General features: G+C 57.1%; 1 protein-coding gene across 1 annotated transcript in view; it reads right to left on the bottom strand.

The window, feature by feature from the left end:
* The window catches only part of ANO9 (anoctamin 9), a 15166-nt gene extending 1344 nt beyond the window's left edge, over positions 1-13822 (bottom strand). Inside the window, exons 1-23 of the mRNA XM_042021214.1 lie at positions 13313-13822; positions 9575-9643; positions 9263-9379; positions 8881-9017; positions 8550-8599; positions 8243-8301; positions 7951-8033; positions 7114-7248; positions 6917-7013; positions 6570-6630; positions 5596-5678; positions 5234-5338; positions 4376-4540; positions 4260-4296; positions 3669-3780; positions 3453-3510; positions 3211-3308; positions 2905-3071; positions 2334-2486; positions 1964-2111; positions 1388-1498; positions 1200-1293; positions 991-1103 (exon numbers count right to left, since the gene is read on the bottom strand). Of these exons, the coding sequence (XP_041877148.1) occupies positions 991-1103; positions 1200-1293; positions 1388-1498; positions 1964-2111; positions 2334-2486; positions 2905-3071; positions 3211-3308; positions 3453-3510; positions 3669-3780; positions 4260-4296; positions 4376-4540; positions 5234-5338; positions 5596-5678; positions 6570-6630; positions 6917-7013; positions 7114-7248; positions 7951-8033; positions 8243-8301; positions 8550-8599; positions 8881-9017; positions 9263-9379; positions 9575-9643; positions 13313-13318 (2258 nt within the window). The 5' untranslated portion in view covers positions 13319-13822. The remainder of the gene's footprint in view (positions 1-990; positions 1104-1199; positions 1294-1387; positions 1499-1963; positions 2112-2333; positions 2487-2904; positions 3072-3210; positions 3309-3452; positions 3511-3668; positions 3781-4259; positions 4297-4375; positions 4541-5233; positions 5339-5595; positions 5679-6569; positions 6631-6916; positions 7014-7113; positions 7249-7950; positions 8034-8242; positions 8302-8549; positions 8600-8880; positions 9018-9262; positions 9380-9574; positions 9644-13312) is intronic.
* Between the last annotated feature and the right edge of the window lie 3539 nt (positions 13823-17361).

Raw genomic sequence — 17361 nt, 5'->3', positions numbered from 1 at the left:
ATCCACCTGCGGCCCCTGGGGATCCACGGGGATGCAGAGATCCACCCGTGGAGGAGGCTGTGCTCCAGTGGGAGAGCCGGTGGAGAGAGGGTGCCCCGCTCCCAGGCTGCAGCAGCCTGGCCTTGGAGGACTGCACCCAGTGGAAGAGTGACCCACGTCACAGCAGTTTTGGGAGGACTGTGTACATGTGGGAGGGACTCACTTTGCAGCAGTTTTGGGAGGACTCCTGCTCGTGAGGGTGGACCCACGCTGGAGAGGTTCACAGAGAACTGTCTCCTGTGGGAAGGGACCCCACGGTGCAGCAGGGGAAGGACTCCTCTCCCTGAGCAGTGGAAGAAAACCTCAGGTGACGAACTGACCAAACCCCCGTGCCCTGTTTTCCTGCACTGTTGGTGGGAAGGAGGGAGGGGCTGGGGAAAAGAAGGTGTTTTTAAGGGCTTATTAATTCTCATCCTCCTCCTCTGGTTTTGTTAGTGTTAAATTCACTTTGTACTTCTAAGCTGAGCCTGTTTTGCCCTTGGAGTGTTTTCTCCGGGTCCTTATCTCAACCTATGAACCCTTTGTTAATTTTTTCTCTCCTCTGCCTAGCTGTGGCAGGGGAGGGTGAGTGAGTGGCTGTCCTGGGTGCCTGGTATTTGGCCAGTGTCAAACCACGACAGGTGTTTCCTGAACCCTGCTGTCTGCTCCCATCGGGATTATGGGTGGCAGCTGGGACAGGGTGGCCATGGAGGGGGGTCAGGCTGAGCCCTTGCCAGAGCAGGGCTTAGTCAGTGTGGGACAGCAGCACTGGGGCAGGTACAATGGTTCTGTTTCCCACTGTGATACTTAATCCTTTCTCTTTAAGCAAAGTTTAGATGGAAAACATGGGCAAAGTCCTTCCCTTGGCAAAATCGCTTCTTGTTTTAACTTGGAGCTTCTCTTTTTCTAAAGGAAAAGGGGCCCCAGAGCAGACAAATCCTGAAACCTGGCACTTTCCAGGGCATCACCCACCTTGATTCATTACAGAGATTTTCGTATTTTTCCTTCAGAATGTCATTCTTGACCCTCTGGGGGACGTCGGGGATGTACCAGGCTGCGATCAGCTTCACGCACAGAGCCACGTGCTGTGGGAAGCAAAGGCAGTCAGGGGCTCCCAGCCCGGGCACAAGGCACGGATCCAACCCCTTTCCCAGCCCTCTCCTGGCTCCCCGGGTGCTCACCTCGAAGACGATGAGGAAGGCGAGCCGGGCTGCGAAGATGTGCCAGAACTGGACGGTGTAGGTGTAGTCGTCGGCATCCCGGTAATCGCGGTACCTGCAGCACAGCTCTGTCGGTGCCAGCCCAGGCCCCTCCATTCCAGCCCGGATGTCCCGGTGAGGGGCGGGGCGTGGCAGGGGGCTGCTCTTACCTGCACGCCTTGATCTGGTGCCCCTTAAATTCCGGCAGCACCCTGGTGTGGGGCTCGAAGTCCTGGATGCGGAATACAGAGAGGCTGTTGTTGATGTAGCCGGTGGAGCAGCTGTGGGGAAGGACCGGGCTGAGCATGGATTGTACCCTCCTGTCTTGGGGAAGCAGAACCCACCTGGGGCTCTCACTACCCACTTTCACGAAGACTGGTGAAAATGGAGGGCTCGGAGGCTTCTGTCCAGTTTGAGTGAACTTGGTCAGGCAGCCAAGGCTCGGAGGAACAGGGAGAGGGCAGGAGAGAGCATGTGCCTGTATCCTGGGAATCCTGCAGCTCTCCAGTGTCACACGCTGCCCTTCCCAGTCAGTTCACCCACCACAGGGATGATGTGAGTGGGAGGCTGAAGGTGATGCCGTGTGGGAATGTTCCCCTGCTCCCCTTTCCCCCCACCTCGCTTTGGGGCACAGCTCAGCTGCCTCACGCTCCTGCGGTGGTGGCACCGAGGCAGGTGGTGACACAGCTGTGGGGACAGGGCCGTGGGGATGCTGTGGGCAGGGACTGTCCCGGAACTGAACTCACTCCATGCTGGTGTGGTTCTCCCTCGTGCAGGGGCTGTACATGTACTTGTAGACCTGCACAGGGATGAAGTCGGAGGTGATGGCGATCACCAGCCCGTTTCCGATGACAGCCAGGGTGCCGATGGCCTCTAGGATCTGCAGCCAGATCCCTGCGGGAGAGGAGCAGCCGGTGAGGTCTCTCTGCCAGCTCACTGCCACCATTGCAGCTCAGGGACAGCTTTGGCATGGCCAGGTCAAGGAAGGGACCTCCGAGCTGCCCCTCAGCCTCTGGCTGGGTCTGAAGCAGCTTCTCCTTGCCCGACCCACAGCTCTCCCTGTGCTGTCCCATGGCCATGGGGTGCTCAGGGGCTCAGCTGGCAGGACCCCCTCACCGATGTCCTTGGCCTTCCTGGGCACCATGCGCCGGTGCAGCCGCGTCATCTTGATGGCGTCCATGTGGATCTCGATGATGTTGTTGATGAGGGCCAGCAGCGGGGCCAGGGGAAAGGCTGCCACGAAGATGGTGGTGAAGCTGTACTGGATCACTGTGGAGGGGGACACACCAGGTGCTGGTGTGAAGCACTGGGTTTGTCCTGCTTTGTGGCTTGGGTCAGGGGGTTTGCAGGGGTGGAAGGGGGAGACAGCCATGTCTTGGGGACGCCCAGCTCTCACAGGGCTGTCAGAGAGTGGGATCTGTGGGGATAATTGAGCCAGCCAGGCACAGGCACACCCTGGGGTTACAGCTGTGGCCCTGGAAGGAGAGGAAGGTCTGAGGCAGGGCCCGAGGCCAGCACAGTTGCCTGCTCTCTGTTTTGGGAATGATCTTGGCATCCCAGGGCTCTCGGAGGGGGACGGGGTGTGGGGCTGTGGCTCAGAGCTCTCCCTTGCCTGCGTACGGCCTCCCTAGCATCTGTCACTCCCCAGCCAAGGAGTGCACGTGGATCTGCCCCCTGCCCCACGTACCCATCTCCAAGTACTCGTCGAACAAGCTGAAGATGTAGACGTCATTGAGTTCGTAGTTGTTCAGCCACTTCCTTTTGCAAGGGTCCTCTGCCTCCTCCTCCTCTCCTAACATCATGCTTCTCTTCTTGGGGCGCTTGCGCTTCTTCCGTAGCTGGTGGGATATCAAGCTGCAGTGGGAGAGATGGATTTGTGTGGCTGCCTGCAGAGGACAGCAGGGCTGGGCTGCTGCCGGCACATCCCTGGAGGAAGGGAAAAAGGAAAACGACCAGGGTTCCTCTCTGAAAAGTGTCAGTGTGGGAAGCTTACGGGATGAGATACTCCATGATGTTGCTGATGGTCTGCTTGAGCAGCATGATGATGGCCATCTGGATGAAGAGGTCGGTGATGCAGCCGCTGGGGTGGCACTGGAGGGGACAACAAGGGTGGGTGGGCCCGAGGGACCCTTTGGCAGGTGCTATGGGAGAAAGCTGAGCTTCCCAGAGGCTCCCTGGGCGGTAGGGAAAGGAAGAGGAGGAGTTGTTTGGGGGGTCAGAGAGTGGGTGCCTCACCTCCTCCAGCCTCCAGCGGCCAGCAATGCGCACATAGTGCCCTGGGTGGCCATTGATCCTGAGCAAGGGAGCAACAGTGATATCCATGGGGTCATGGCCCTCCTGAGTCCCAAATGGGGCCTCTGTGCTTGGTGGGGAGGGTAGAGGGGCTGGGGTGTTCCTACACCCTGGGCAACATCCATCCCAAACCCTGGCTGCCCTGTGTTCTCCACTCACCGTCCCAGGAAGAAGGCAATGTAGATGAGCGAGGAGAAGTTTGTGAAGAACTGGAAGATGAAGATCTTCACGGCGAAGCTGTTCTCCTGCTGGGACAAGGTCCGTGGTTTCTCTAGGAAAGGGAGCAATGCCCAGGGGCTTGGTCACAGAGCAGTGGGACCTTGCCCTGTGCCCCCATGGGTGCCACCGCAGCTCTGAAGGTCTGAAGGGTGTCTGCCCCTTGTGAAGCCTTCTCTGCCCTCCACCTGAGCCCTCTGATGGAGGTCAGTCCAGGTCCCTCAGAGCCATGAGCTCTGGGAGGGAGAAGAGGCCTTAGGACTGGGAGGAAATCCAGGTTGTGACCTCTCCTGGAGCTGGGGTGGCTTCCTGCTCATGCCAGGTCTCAGCCCTGTAGGTTGACTGTCCCTGCAAAGCTGGATGTGGGACAGCATGTGGGCCACAGGTGAGTGTGTGCTGGGGGGCTGCTGGCCTCCCGGGCTGGAGCTGCCTGGGAGCTGCCTTGTGCTGGTGGAGGGAGTGAAGGGGATGGGAGGCTGGCTGTGCTCAGGGACAAAAGGGCACCGCAGGTGGCACACACCCCATTTCCCTTACCCAGGCCACAGAGGAAGAGGGCCACACACCGGTTGACCTGCAGGACAGAGGGACACGATGAGCAGGGAGGGCTGGCCGTGGAGAAATCCTGCCAGGCACCCCATGTGGCTCCTCACCTTGGTCATGATGATGATGGTGATGTAGTGCAGCACGGCCCCCGTCATCACAGCCATGGTGTCGGCGTGCTTGCTCAGCAGGTTCACTTTGCTCTGCATGAACAGTGCCGTGGCCACCGCCCGGTAGATGACGAGCATGTGGGCGATGCCGATCAGCACCATGATCTGTGGAGAGGGAGAGGCGGGGTCAGGAGCCACGGAGGCCACGTGTTCCATCCCACCTGATGGTCCCCTCAGCAGGGCTCTGGACGTGGCTTCAAAGGCAAACCAGCGCCCTTCGGTGGAGGCCGACAGGTTCGTGAGGTGAGTGTAGTGATAAGACAAGGAGTAACGGGTACAAACTGAAAGAGGGGAAATTTAGGCAGGATGTTAGGAAGAAATTCTTCCCTGTGAGGGTGGGGAGATACTGGAACAGGCTGCCCAGGGATGTTGCAGATGCCCTGACCCTGGCAGTGCTCAAGACCAGGTGGGACAAAGCTTGAGCAACCTGGGGTAGTGGGAGGTGTCCCTGCCCACGGCACAGGGGTTGGGACTAGATAAGGTCCCTTCCAACCCTTAACATTCTATGATTCCAGGATTCTGTGTCTCCACCTGAACCAGTCTCCATTGACCCACTGTGGGGACAAGCGCATTGGGATTTGCCTCTTCCTGCCCTCCGTGTCCTTGCCTTGATCCTCACTGCAAGAGCAGAGCCTTCAGCCCATGTCCCTAAAGGGTGGGGGGCTCCTGCCCTCAGCACAGTGAGGTGCGAGCACGAGGAAGCCCCGGGATCCTCGTGATGGGCATGGAACTGCCCTAAAAACCTGGTCTGTGCCTTTGCCCTTAAACCAAACATTCCCGTGGTCACCTGGCACGTACCAGCAGCAGAGCCAAGATGAGGATGACGGTGCTGCGGAAGTAGGAGTGCTGGTACCACCGGGGTTTGTGCTGCAAGTTATTGATCAGCTGCAGAGCCAGCTCCTCCTTAAAAAAAAAAAAAAAAATTAAAGTTAAGAATGGGAGAGAAAGGACCCAGCAGTGCTTTGTGCCCCTTGTGTCAGTGGACATATGGGATGAGCAGTGCTGAAGAAGGACAGGGGTGAGCACCCAACCCACAACAGCATGGCCCAGCCTGATTGAGTTCAGTCTGGGCAGGGGATCCCTCTGATGTGTCTTTTCTAGGTGCAGGTGACTCCTGCCCTGAAAAGGGAAGCACCGAGCAGGAAAGATGATGTCCTCACCTCATCCTCATCCCACTCGTGCAGCTTCCATTTGGTGACCACAGTGGCTCTCTTCCTCTTCCACAGCTCCAGGAATACAGTGGCTGGATTGGGAAGGAGAAAGTGCAGTGACACTTAGGGATGGCTCTGAAAGCCACTCCTCTGTCTCCCAGAGAGTCACATCACATCCAACCTGATGGTGAACCAGCCTGGACTGCCCTTGGGCCATGAAGGACAGGCAGTCCCCTCTGCACCTTGGTGACCTGGAAGGGCCCTGGATGGGCAGCAGTGAGGGAATGGGGATAGTGCAGGTGAGCTTTCACTGGCAGCCAGGCCTGTTCTAGTGTCTGCAGGGAATTTGGGATAAGTCACTTTTCAGGTGGAATGGGTGTCCTGTGCTGCACCCTGGCAAGGCCACGCCGCTCCAACTCCAATTCCAGCCACCCCTTCTGTTTATTGGATCGACCCTCCTGAGTGCATCCCCGTGTGACCCAGCCCACGGACACACCCAGGACCGTGCCGTGGCTTCACGGGTGGGACACCCAGCCCAATCCTGGGGTGGCTGGTCAAGGAAAGGGCTGTGGAAAAGCCAGATGAGTGTGTAGCTAAGGCAGTGATGGGATCCCATCATCCCACAGCAAATAAGAGGCCGTGCAGTGATTTGGGAAGGTGGAGGAGGAGTCTGAAGGCCCCTCTTTCCTGTGGCAGTGGCCATTATGGGCAGCTGCTAGAAAACTGCTGGGTACGCTGGGGGAGGCTGTGCTGAGAGGAAGCTTCAGGTAGGACAAGCTTCAGGTAAGGAATATTTGGGGAGCTGGAGGATAGCACCACAATGGTTTTGTCTCTTGCTGTGTCTGGAAGGGGAGCTGAAGGCCCTGGAAGCAGAGGAGGTATAACCCCCCCCCCCAAGGGTGAAGCTATGTTGGTGTCCTGTTTTCCACCTTCTGCTCCCTCTCCAAGCCACGTGTGCTGGGCACCCAGACATGGACACCTACCCCAGAGGGCCATGAACATGGCAAACGCCACTGTGGCCTCATTGTCAATCATGTGAGTGACCTGGAAGAGATGAAGGAAGAGTGTGATGGGGCACTGAGGTGCAGGCGCTGTGGCACCTCGGGATCTTGCCGTGCTCATGTCCCCCGAGACAGGTAAAGGTGCTGCAGGAGGGCAAAACGCAGGAAGGTGATGGACACTGGGGCTTGTTGCTGGTAAAATATTCCATGATGTCGATGGAGGCTGTGATCCAGGGTGGAGGTTTGTTTTAGCGATGTGGGAGCAGCATGAGCTGGGAGTGTTTCCCCATCCTTTACCCTGAGCCTGCCTTGGGAAGGGGGTTCCCTACCTTGGCATAGGTGCACGTGTCAGAGAGGACCCAGAAGGAGCAATTCTGGTCGCAGAGCGGGCACATGATGGTGGTGTTGGCGTCACAGATCTCCTTGCTGGAGAGAAAGGAGGAGGGAAGCCAAGGGGGACAAGGGTGGCTCAGAGCCACCTGCAGAGATGACCGGGATGTGCATTTGGCATTCCCAAGGGCCTTACCTCACCCGGCTGGAACTGAAAACAGTAGTCCCAGCCACGAAGGTCACCAGCCCAGCCAGGGCAGCGAAAAGCAGCAGGTAGGTGTACCAGCCCAGCCAGGCGAAGTACAGGGCCACCTTCTCTCCAAAATAGCACCTAGGAGGGAAGATGAGGTGTGGCCAGAGAGGAGATTAGATTTTGGGAGTCACTAGAAAATTCCCATGGTGGCAGCATCTGAGTTTCTATGGTGTGGGGAGCAGGTAGGAGTCACGGATAAGAAATGACCTACTGACTGAGGAACGGGGAGCCCTGTATCCCAGAGGAATTAACTTTGTGCCAGCTGTCAGAGATGCGCCTCTGTTTTAAGATCTCGCCTCTCTACCAGAGCCCCCTGGCAGGTTTATAAATAACATGTTCTTTCTGCCCTCCCGCCCCTGCCCATGGAGTTAGTTTTCAAAAACAAGAGCCGTGGTCCTTCCTGGGATTTCGTGTGGTTGTAGGAGTCCCATGTTGCCTTTACTGCCCCGAGTTCAGCCCCGGGCTGGGTGTGCAGCACTGATGCTCCGTTCCCACCTCTCCTGCCTTCTGAACGTGGCTGAAAACCAAATGGGTTCATTTAAGTCCGCACAGACACGGGGATTGTTTTACAGGATCAGCAGATGGAGCTTGGAGCCACAGGGATAACCCTCAGGCTAAGAGCTTTGGAAGCTGCAGGGGCAGCCCAGTGCTTGTGAGAAGAGCCAGGTTCAAACTAATGATTTTTTAGACAATGCAGGAGCCTGGCAAAGGGCACTGAGCCCTCTGGGTTTCACATGGGACCTCTTGGTTAGAAAGATCTGCCTCTCGTGCCTGTATTACCTGATCGCCTCAATTGACTGTTCCTTAAATAAAACTCCCCAGCGAGCCCACTTCTCATTTAGTATTCTCTTTATCTCTTCTTTCTGGAGAGCAGAGAAGTTGGTTGGATGCAGGAATATCAGAGCACCCTTAATGCCCTGCCCAGCTCCAAGGCAGCTGCTGGGAGCTTTGCCATGCCCTTCACCCAGCGAGCTCTTGGTGCAGCCCCAGTCACCCACAGGTCCCCCCCACCCTGTCCTGCTCCTCCATCTCTCCTGGATTTTCCTCCCAGGCGCTGTGTGCTCAGCCTCACCTCGTGCAGGGGAAAGGCTGCCTCAAACACCTTCTTGTTCATCAGGTCGTGCAGCTTCTCTGGGAGCAGAGCAGAAGGGGAAGAGGGTTAGGCTTAGGGATTTGGGGAGACAGAGCAGAGGAACTGCTGGTTCCTGCAGTGCACATCTCCCAGCCTCTGGATGCAGCAGTAAATTGTCTTGTCTGAGCACCCCTTTTCTATTCTCCCCAGGATGGCAAGGCAGTTGAGATGCCAGTGCCCACCACGTGGCAGGATTCTTCCTGCAGATCCAGGCTGAGCATCACCCCTGTGATCCCCGTTCCCTTACCAAAGTCAGGCGTCACGGTGTTGCGCACAATGAAGTTCACAATCCGTATCCTGAACAAGGAGAAACTGTTTAGAGGCTGCTGTGGGATAGGGACTTGTGTTGTGTGGCTCAGGAAAACAGGGCAGAGAAGGGAGAAGGTGTGCACTAAAACCCAGGGAAGCAAGGGAGGGAGAAATGTGGGCAGTCAGAAGCCATCAGCTTTGGATGTGGAAGGTGCAGGAAGGTTCTGTGGAAAATGAAAAGCCTGGCACAGCTGTGAACCGAGCTGGAAAATGGATGCTGGTGTGGAGAACAGTGAGTGCAGGGTGCTGGAAATCAGCTCAGCACCCACCTGGCAGTATCTTCGACATCCTCGTGGTCACTGGAGGTTGGCTGCCTGCTGTCAGCCTTCCTGCGGAGACGCTGGTATTTCTGGAAGATGTCCTTTGGGGCACGGACTCCATAAAAGAGCTTTGTGTCCTCAATTTTCTGGTGAGGGGAAGAGAAGGGCTGTTAAAACAGGGCCAGAGGGGCAGGGTAGGGCCAGAGCTGGAAGGGCGGGGGGCTGTGTGAGTCCTGGGGCTGGGGTCTCTCTCTGCTGGTTGAGCAAGTGGGTTATTTTCCAGCTCTGACATGGTGAACAGCTCAATGGTTCAGGCCTCTCCCATTTCCTGGGATGCAGGAGCCCAAGCCAGGCCAAGTATCTGCTGCCTTTTCCTCCCACAGCCCCTCACCTTGATGGTGAAGCCTTTCTTGCTCAGCTCATCCAGGAACTTCCTCCTCTTGATCTCCTTCTTGCTGTCCACTTCGTGGATGTCGCTCACCAGGACAAAATCCCACTTCTCTTCATTCTGCCCACAAAACCAGCAGGGAATTATTAGGGATGGAAAGCTGAGAGCTCTCCTTCCCAGCTCCAGCCTCTCAGAGGTTTGGACCCTCATTGTGGCTGTGTAGAGGGGAACTGGGAATGAGCAGGGGAAATTGGGATTTGTCCCCTCTCTGAGCTGGGCTGGACTCGCTGTGGGTGCAGAAGGAGCAAAGCTTACCGGGAAGGCCAAGGGCTCCATGTCCTCAACAGGAGATTCCCTGAAGGGAGTCAGCAGAATTCCATCCTGCTGAAAAGAAAACCAATGAAGGGATGGCTTCAGCAGGCTCCCTGGGAGATCCCGTGTTTTTCTCTTCCAGCAGCCTTGAAGGGACGCCCAGGGAGGAAGGTAAGACGCGGTTTGTGTGAAACCTTCTCCCACATGCTCCCGGTCACCAGTCTGGGGTCTTTCCGAGCCAGCCAGGGATTTGTGTTTAGGGATGCTGCAGGGACTGCTGCCCTGGGAGGGTGTGCAGCCTCCCCAGAACTCATCATGCCCAACAGCATCCTGGGGCTGTGAGGGATCTGGACCAGGAGGAAAACCCTCCCTCAGCTCTTTCACCCGATGCCCTGATGTTTGTGGCGGGGAAGTGTTCACCCTTCACCCTCTCTCTCTCCATGCTACAGTGGATTTTACAGGCTTTAATCGGCCTTTTCCATTTGCCAGTTGTTCCTATCAGATAGGGCACTGTTGGCTTTTTGGGGAGGGTGAGGAAGGTAGTTTTAAATTCCGGTGAAGGGAGAGTGGAGCACGGACACTTGGAGGCTGGCACAACCCTGCAGGAAAGCAGGTGAAAAGAGTCCTTGGAAAACAGGTTGGATGCCTCAGACTGCAGCCATGGGACAGAGAGGGGAGGATGAGCTGCTGATCGTAGAACCATAGACTATCCCAGGTTGGAAGGGACTCTCAAGGATAATTGAATCCAGCTCCTGGCCCTGCACAGGACCACCCCAAGCATCCACGTGCCTAAGAGTGTTGTCCAAACACTGCTTGAACTCTGGATTTTCCGTGTTTCCCTCCTGTGTGTCAGTGGCTCTGGAAAGAACGGTTGTGCAGCTCCCACCTTCCTGGTTACAGGTAATTACACTCAGACATCCAAGGGTGCAGCTCTGGGGGAGCACAAAGCAGGTATCGTGGAATGGTTTGTGTTGGAAAGGACCTCCAAGCCCATCCAGTCCCATCCCCTGCCATGGGCAGGGACACCTGCCACTATCCCAGGTTGCTCCAACCTGGTCTTGGACACTTCCAGGGATGTGGCAGCTGCAGCTTCCCTGTGCACCCTGTGCCAGGCCCTCAGCACCCCCACAGGGAAGGATTTCTTCCCAATATCCCATCAAACCCTGCTCTCCTTCAGCTTAAGCCATCAGCTGCCCCTGTGGGGGATCTTCCCACAACTTGGTGTGACTCGTGGTGTGTCCCCCCAAACAGTTACGCCGCTGTTCCCCAGGAGGGTGACACAGCGCAGCAGTGGGAGGGAGCTGCCCGGGATGGGAATATTGTCACTCAGTGTCACCAGAGACACTGTGACCTGAAAGAGCGGCCAGCCAGACGAGTTCCTCCAGCTGTAATCTGCGCAGCAGAGCTGTGGTGCTGCAACTGTGCCCTGATGTAAGATCTGGATCCCGAGCTTTCACTGGAGAATGAGGCCATGGGAACAGAGAGGCCGGGGTGAGGAAAGGGCTGGAAGCACAAGAGCCATGAGGAGACTGAGTGACAAGAAGGAGAAGCGGAAAGGCTGGAGGAGAGGGGTGCTCTCCCCCAGAGGTGCTAATGTAACAGGAGTCAGAACTTCTCTTGGATAAAAGGTATCCAATTTATGGCAAGAGGCAGAGGGAGGGTACTGGTGTTGTCGTCTGCTCTAACCAGGTCTGGGGCGCAGGATTGGGTGCAGCAGTTCCCTGTATCCCAGTCTGAGCCCCTCTCTGGGCACAGGGGAGGGAGTGGGAGCCTCTCTGGGATCTACCCACTGCCAGTGAGTGCTCTGATGCTGGCACTGATCTGGCTTGGCACACTCTCTGCTGTCATGTTGGCTCATTCCTGCCTGGCTGGTTTCTCTCAGCCTCCATGTGCACCAGCCTCATCCTGCAGCAATTCCCTGCCAGTGCTGCCTGCGATCATGGGGATGGGGAGGGGAAGCCATCCTTCGGGTACGGGGATGTTTTTGGGTGTTCCTAATGCCACCTTGGCCCACTGTTCCTGCTGCTGCTGACCCCAGTAGAGCTTAAGATGAGGTGAAGGGATCTGCTGGCATCACACCTTCTGTTCCCAGGTGGCTCCCAACTCCAATGCCTGCAGGCACAGTCCTGCTTGGGAGTCTAAGCCAGCATGTCCACTTCCTTGGGAAGTGGTTACCAAGGTGGGCTCACAAATGGGGTGTTGGATTCATCCCAGCAGCTGCTGGGGCTCAGGCTGCCATGCGGGTGCCCAGCTTGCTTTTGAGGCCATATGGAGTGTGTATAGAATCCCAGAATCCCAGAGTGGCTTGGGTGGAAGGGACCTTAAAGCCTGTCCAGTTCCACCTTCTGCCATGGGCCCGGACACCTTCCACTGGCCCAGGCTGCTCCAAGCCTCCCTGTCCAGCCTGGCCTTGGACACTGCCAGGGATCCAGGGGCAGCCACGGCTGCTCTGGGCACCCTGTGCCAGGGCCTCCCCACCCTCACAGGGAAGGATTTCTTCCCAATATCCCATCTAACCCTGCTGTCTGGCAGTTTGAAGCCATTCCCCCTTGTCCTGCCACTGCAGGTCCTGATGGGAAGGCAGGGATGTCTGGGCAGGGGTAGCCGCAGAGGGCAGGGACTTCAGATCACTGTTACTCTCACACCTAACTGTTTTTTCCTGGGAATTAGGGACGCTGTCTGATGGTGGCTGCTGTGCTCTGGCCTCGCAGGGCAGTGAGATCAGGTGCAGTTAGGGCCGTCTGGGCTCTGCAGTGGTAGTAGGAGCCCTGGACTCCATCCCTGCTCTCAGGAAGGATAGTTTCAGTTTCACTCCTCCCTGCCCTGTGGCTGGAACAGGATGTGGAGGTGCCGCGGTGCAAAGGTGTAGAAGTGACCGGCACAATGGGAAGCAGGAATGTCCGTGTTCAAGTGGGTTTCTGTGCCCCTGAGTGTGTCACTGGTCCTTGTCCCCTGGCCAGGTGACCCGCTGCCCTGAGCGTTCCTCCTGGGAAATGGCCACGGGCACCCTCGGGCTGGGTGCGGAGTCACCCGTGTGAGTAACTCAGGATAAGGACCTGGATAGGATCCGGCATCCTTGTTTTCCTTTCCACTCATGGATTGGTGTGGGATTGGGTGGTTCCCATCACCCACACTGAGATGATCAAATTGCTCTTATCTCCAGGATGATTCTTACACAGCTTCCCTTGGAGCACTTCCAGCTTAGCCCATGGCTCCCTGAGAAGTGGGACAGCCTTTGCTTGGACAGGCAGACCTGTACCTTTACTACCTGCCCTGACCTTGGAGAGTTTGCCTGGCTTTTTCCAGGAGAAAAACCCACATCTTTTCTTCCAAGGTAGAGAAGAAAAAGATCACAGCTCCTCCTCTGCCCTTGCTGTATGCCAGGTGCTCCTGGAACACCTGGGGCTGTCATCTCTGCAGTGCTTGTTCCTAGTTTTACATAAGCTCCATCCATACCATCTTTCTCTGATCCGTGCGCTGGCACCTCTGAACTCTGGGACCAACATGTGGGGCCAGTGTGACCCCACTACACCTTGGGATGGTGCATGGGACCAGCAGCACATCCTGCTTTCCCTGTCACACACCTGTGGTAGGAATTTTGTACCTTAAAGGCCAAAAGCAGAGGAGTGGTAGAGATTGGAGGTTAGTGTATCCCGTGTTTCCAAGCCAGAGGTGCTCAGAGGTGCTCAGAGGTGCTGGAAAGCAGCATCCTGGGAATATCGGGGCAGTTTCTGTTCCTACCTGCATGGTGAAGCGGAGAGCCTTCCTCGGTGCCCCTCTCTCCTGGAGCCCCTCGGGGCAGATCCCTAAGGAGCGGGCTGGCGGGCAGGACTGGCTGCAGGCTCCTGGGCTCTCTCACTCTGTGGTTTCCTTCCCCACCTCCTTCGACCGAGGTCTCAGAGGTCTCATGTGAACCGGGTGGTGCCGTGACTTCCGTGTGGGACTCGTGCCTGCCTTGGGAGGGAGCTGCCTCTGCCTGGCAGTGGGCAGATATCGGGAGGAGGCAAAGGAGCTGCCCTTCACCCTCGCCCAGAGGAGTGGCAAGCCCAGAACCGCCCAGCGCAGGTAACAGTGCCGAGTTCCTCCTGTCAGCCCCGGGGCTCTGCTTCCCCCTCTGCCCCTCGCAGTGCCAGGGCCGTGTGCTGTACCCTGTGACGTCCCCAAGAGGTGCCATAAACTGGCCAAAAGGAGCTATTAGCAGAAGCTCTGGAAAGCTCTAGAAATCTCCTCTTGATGCCTCACGGTTGGTAAAACAGCTGTGGGAGCCGTGTGCTTTTTCCCCCCCATGTGTAATAGTGCTATCAACCTGACCTTGAACACTTCCGCAGCTTCTCTGGGCACCCTGTGCCAGGGCCTCACCACCCTCACAGGGAAGAACTTCTTCCCAATATCCCATCTAACCCTGCTCTCTGGCAGTGGGAAGCCATTCCTCCTTATCCTGTCACTCCAGGCCCTAGTCCAAAGCCCCTCTCCAGCTTTCCTGCAGGCTCCCTTCAGGTACTGGAAGGGGCAGTCAGGTTACCCCGAAGCTTTCTCTTCTCCAGGCTGAACAATCCCAATCCTCTCAGCCTTTCCTCATGGCAGAGCTGCTGCGTTCCCCTGATCAGCTTGGTGTCCCTCCTGTGGCCTCTCTCCAACAGGCCGCTGTCCTTCCTGTGCTGGGGACCCTGGAGCTGGGTGCAGGACTTCAGGTGGCATCTCACCTGAGTGGAGCAGGGGGAAAGAATCATCTCCAATCTGGACTTTTGGAACAGGGAAGAACTGTTACTCTAAAAAGTGAGTGAAAGGGTTATGTGTAAGCCATGTCTTGCCTTACACCTGTTTTCTGGGGGGCTTGTTGCTTTCATTTATAAATAAGAAGAGCATTTCCTGGGAATAACAGGATGGTGAACAACTGCTCTGGATTCCCTTGTGCCCTCCAACAGCATTCCTGTGGGCTGCTGTAAAATAAACTAGGTCCTGGGGGTGGTAATCCAGCTGTATCCTGCTAGGAAAGGCAGCCTGCATTTTCAGAGTGGTGATCCCAGTTAAGCTACCATCACCCTGCGGCTTTGTGCCTTGAACAGGTGCCAAACCAGACCTGGGGATTATCAGGGGGAAAAAAAGAGTTGTCTTCCCAATGTCCTGCTGTGTGTGAAACCAAGGTGTGGGCAGACCTTCAGCCTTCCAGGGGTGATCCACGGGCTGGGAGCGGAGAACGGGCTTTATCTCTGGGAGCGTGTGGTGTTTACCCAGAGAGAGTGAAGCCCTGCCAGGCAGTGCTTTCCACCCGACAGCAGAGCAAAGGCCTTTGCAACGGGAGCTCCGCCGCGTTCCAGGGAAACGGGGTTACCTGTGGGAGGAACAGCCCGTGGCGCTCCTCCCACGCTCCTGCTTCTCCCTCCTGAGAAAGACTCGGCTCTCTGGACAGCCCAGGAGTTCGTGCACCCAGCAGCAGTCCCGAAAGCCCATGGGTGTCACCAGCCAGCAGGGAAGGTGAGTCTGTGCCTGCAGGTTGGCTTTGTCCGAGGTATATCCAGCCCCTGCAGCATCTCTCGTGGCACTCGGAGGAGACTGTGCTGCTGCTGTTCCTGTTTAGGAGGAATTTGGTTTTGCCTGGGCAGGATTTAGCTGCTTTTGCAGCAAGGCAGGCGAGCAGGTCGATGCTGACCCTCTTCCAGTGCTTCCCTCCCTTCCTGCATTTGCTGCTCTCGGGTGACTGGGGCTGAGGACAGCAGCAGGAAAAGCTGAAATTGGGGAGGGAGATGTTGCACCTGCCAGGCTGTTGTGGAGGTGTTGTGGAGCTCTGGCTCGTACCTGTGCCAAGGTATTGTGGCCACACGAACCCTGTGTGAGCAGAGGGAATTATTTAGGATATGATCAGTTCCGTGGCTGCTGGGTTGGTCACAAACCCGAACCCACTGGGCTCCAGCCACCTTGGGCAGGGGTTTGACCTGCACCGAGTGTTGGCAGGGAAGCTGCAGGAGCACTCTGTGACCTGTTAGTCCTGGCTGGATGTGGAGATGGTAATTCCCACCTGAGGAGACTGCTGAAGGGTTTTGTGTGTGAAACCACTGTGGCTGGATAGAGGCTGCCTGTCCACCTCCTGCTTTTGGACAGCGAGCTCCTCTTCTGAGGGTGCAAAGGCACTGATTCAGGATGGTGCTAAAATGGCAGCAGATGTCTGTGTTCTCTTGTAAAGCTGGGGGTGTTTTCACCCAAATCCTGGTCTGTTTGGATCCATCGCTATTCTTGGAGCTACAGTCAATACGTTAGAGCAGAGGATGTGGTTTGGGGTGAAGCCCTGCTTGTAATTAAAGTCCTGGGTGCTCATTCCAAGCAGGGAAGGCTTACACTGGGTTGTAGGAGAAGGTTCTTTCTCCCAGAGGATGGTCAGGCACTGAGCAGGCTCCCCAGGGAATGGTCACGGCCCCACGGCTGCCGGAGCTCCAGGAGCGTTTGGACAACAGGCACAGGCACAGGATGGGATTGTTGGGGTGTGTGTGCAGGGCAGGAGTTGGACTGGCTGATCCTTATGGATCCCTTCCAACTAGAGACATTCTGCGGTCTCTTGGAACAAGGTGAGCGCCTCTAGCTCTCATAAAGCATCGTGGGATGTGCGGGAGGGAGCGTTTCGGGCTCGGGGGAGGCCGGGGATTGTGCAGCAGCCAGAAATGTCCTTTATCTGTCCCAGAACCGTGTTTCGGCCGCTGCTCGCCCAGCCCGCTGCTGCCCTCCTGTGGCCAGCTCCGTTATTCCGCAGAATCCGAGAGTCCTGGAATGGTTGGGGTTGGAAGGGACATTAAAGCCCGTCCAGTGCCACCCCCTGCCAGGGGCAGGGACACCTTCCACTGTCCCAGGCTGCTCCAAGCCCCAATGTCCAGCCTGGCCTTGGGCACTGCCAGGGATCCAGGGGCAGCCACAGCTGCTCTGGGCACCCTGTGCCAGGGCCTCAGCATTTTCTGGGATTTCTTCCCAGTATCCCATCTAACCCTGCTCCCTTTCAGTGTTTCATAGAACCATGGAATAGCTTGGGTGGGAAGGGACCATCTTGATTATTTGCAGTCCTGTAAATGTTTCCTCTAATTTCTTTCCTCGTTTCGTTTCTCTGCTCCCGCAGGACTTTCCCTTTCCTCCATGCAGCATCCCTGGTGCCTGCTGCCATGCCCGGATCTTTCCAGAAAGCCGGAGCTCCCTGCCTGCTATCCAGGATCAGCATGGCACATTCCAGACGAGGAGCCTGACCAAGGTAATTTGGGAAGGGTCGAGGAATTCCGGAATTCTTCAACTCCGAGGGCACAGGGGCACCCTGCAGGCACCCCCAGCCCTGGCCAGACCCTCCGGGTGGGAACAAAAACCTTTGCCAAGCAAAACACACTTTTATTTTGCCAGCAAAACGCAGATACGTAACAGGCATTTAACGTCTCATCGCACAAAGACGCGAGGATCGGGACAGCCACGGCGTCAGGGACGGGACTAACTGGAATCCCCAAGGTGGGGAGTACTCGAGAGCAGCACGGCAGCCCGGCAAAGGACGCTTTTCCCCGCACAGTTCCGGAGCGAGTGCGCAGAACGAAGACATTTCGTTTAATTGGCGCTCTTCGGTCGCGCCCTGAGGGGCTCGGGGCTCTCCCCTGAGGGGCGGCGGCGGCGGAGGGCGCCGCCTGGCGGTCACGCGGCCGGGATGGGCGGGAGGAAGAGGCGGCCGCGCGGTTGCCACGGCAACGGTGGGGGCCGCCCCGCCCGGCCCCGCCCTCCCCGGGAGCGGCCGCCCCGCGCACGCGCCGACGCGGGGTCGCGCGCGCTCCACA

Source organism: Corvus kubaryi, unplaced genomic scaffold (genome assembly GCF_017639235.1).
Source record: "Corvus kubaryi isolate FWS band 111438036 unplaced genomic scaffold, C.kubaryi_AGA036_p1.0 37130, whole genome shotgun sequence".
In the NCBI taxonomy this organism is placed as follows: domain Eukaryota; kingdom Metazoa; phylum Chordata; class Aves; order Passeriformes; family Corvidae; genus Corvus; species Corvus kubaryi.
The sequence above is the reverse complement of the archived record's forward strand: the minus strand, read 5'-3'. Positions and strand labels throughout refer to the sequence as shown.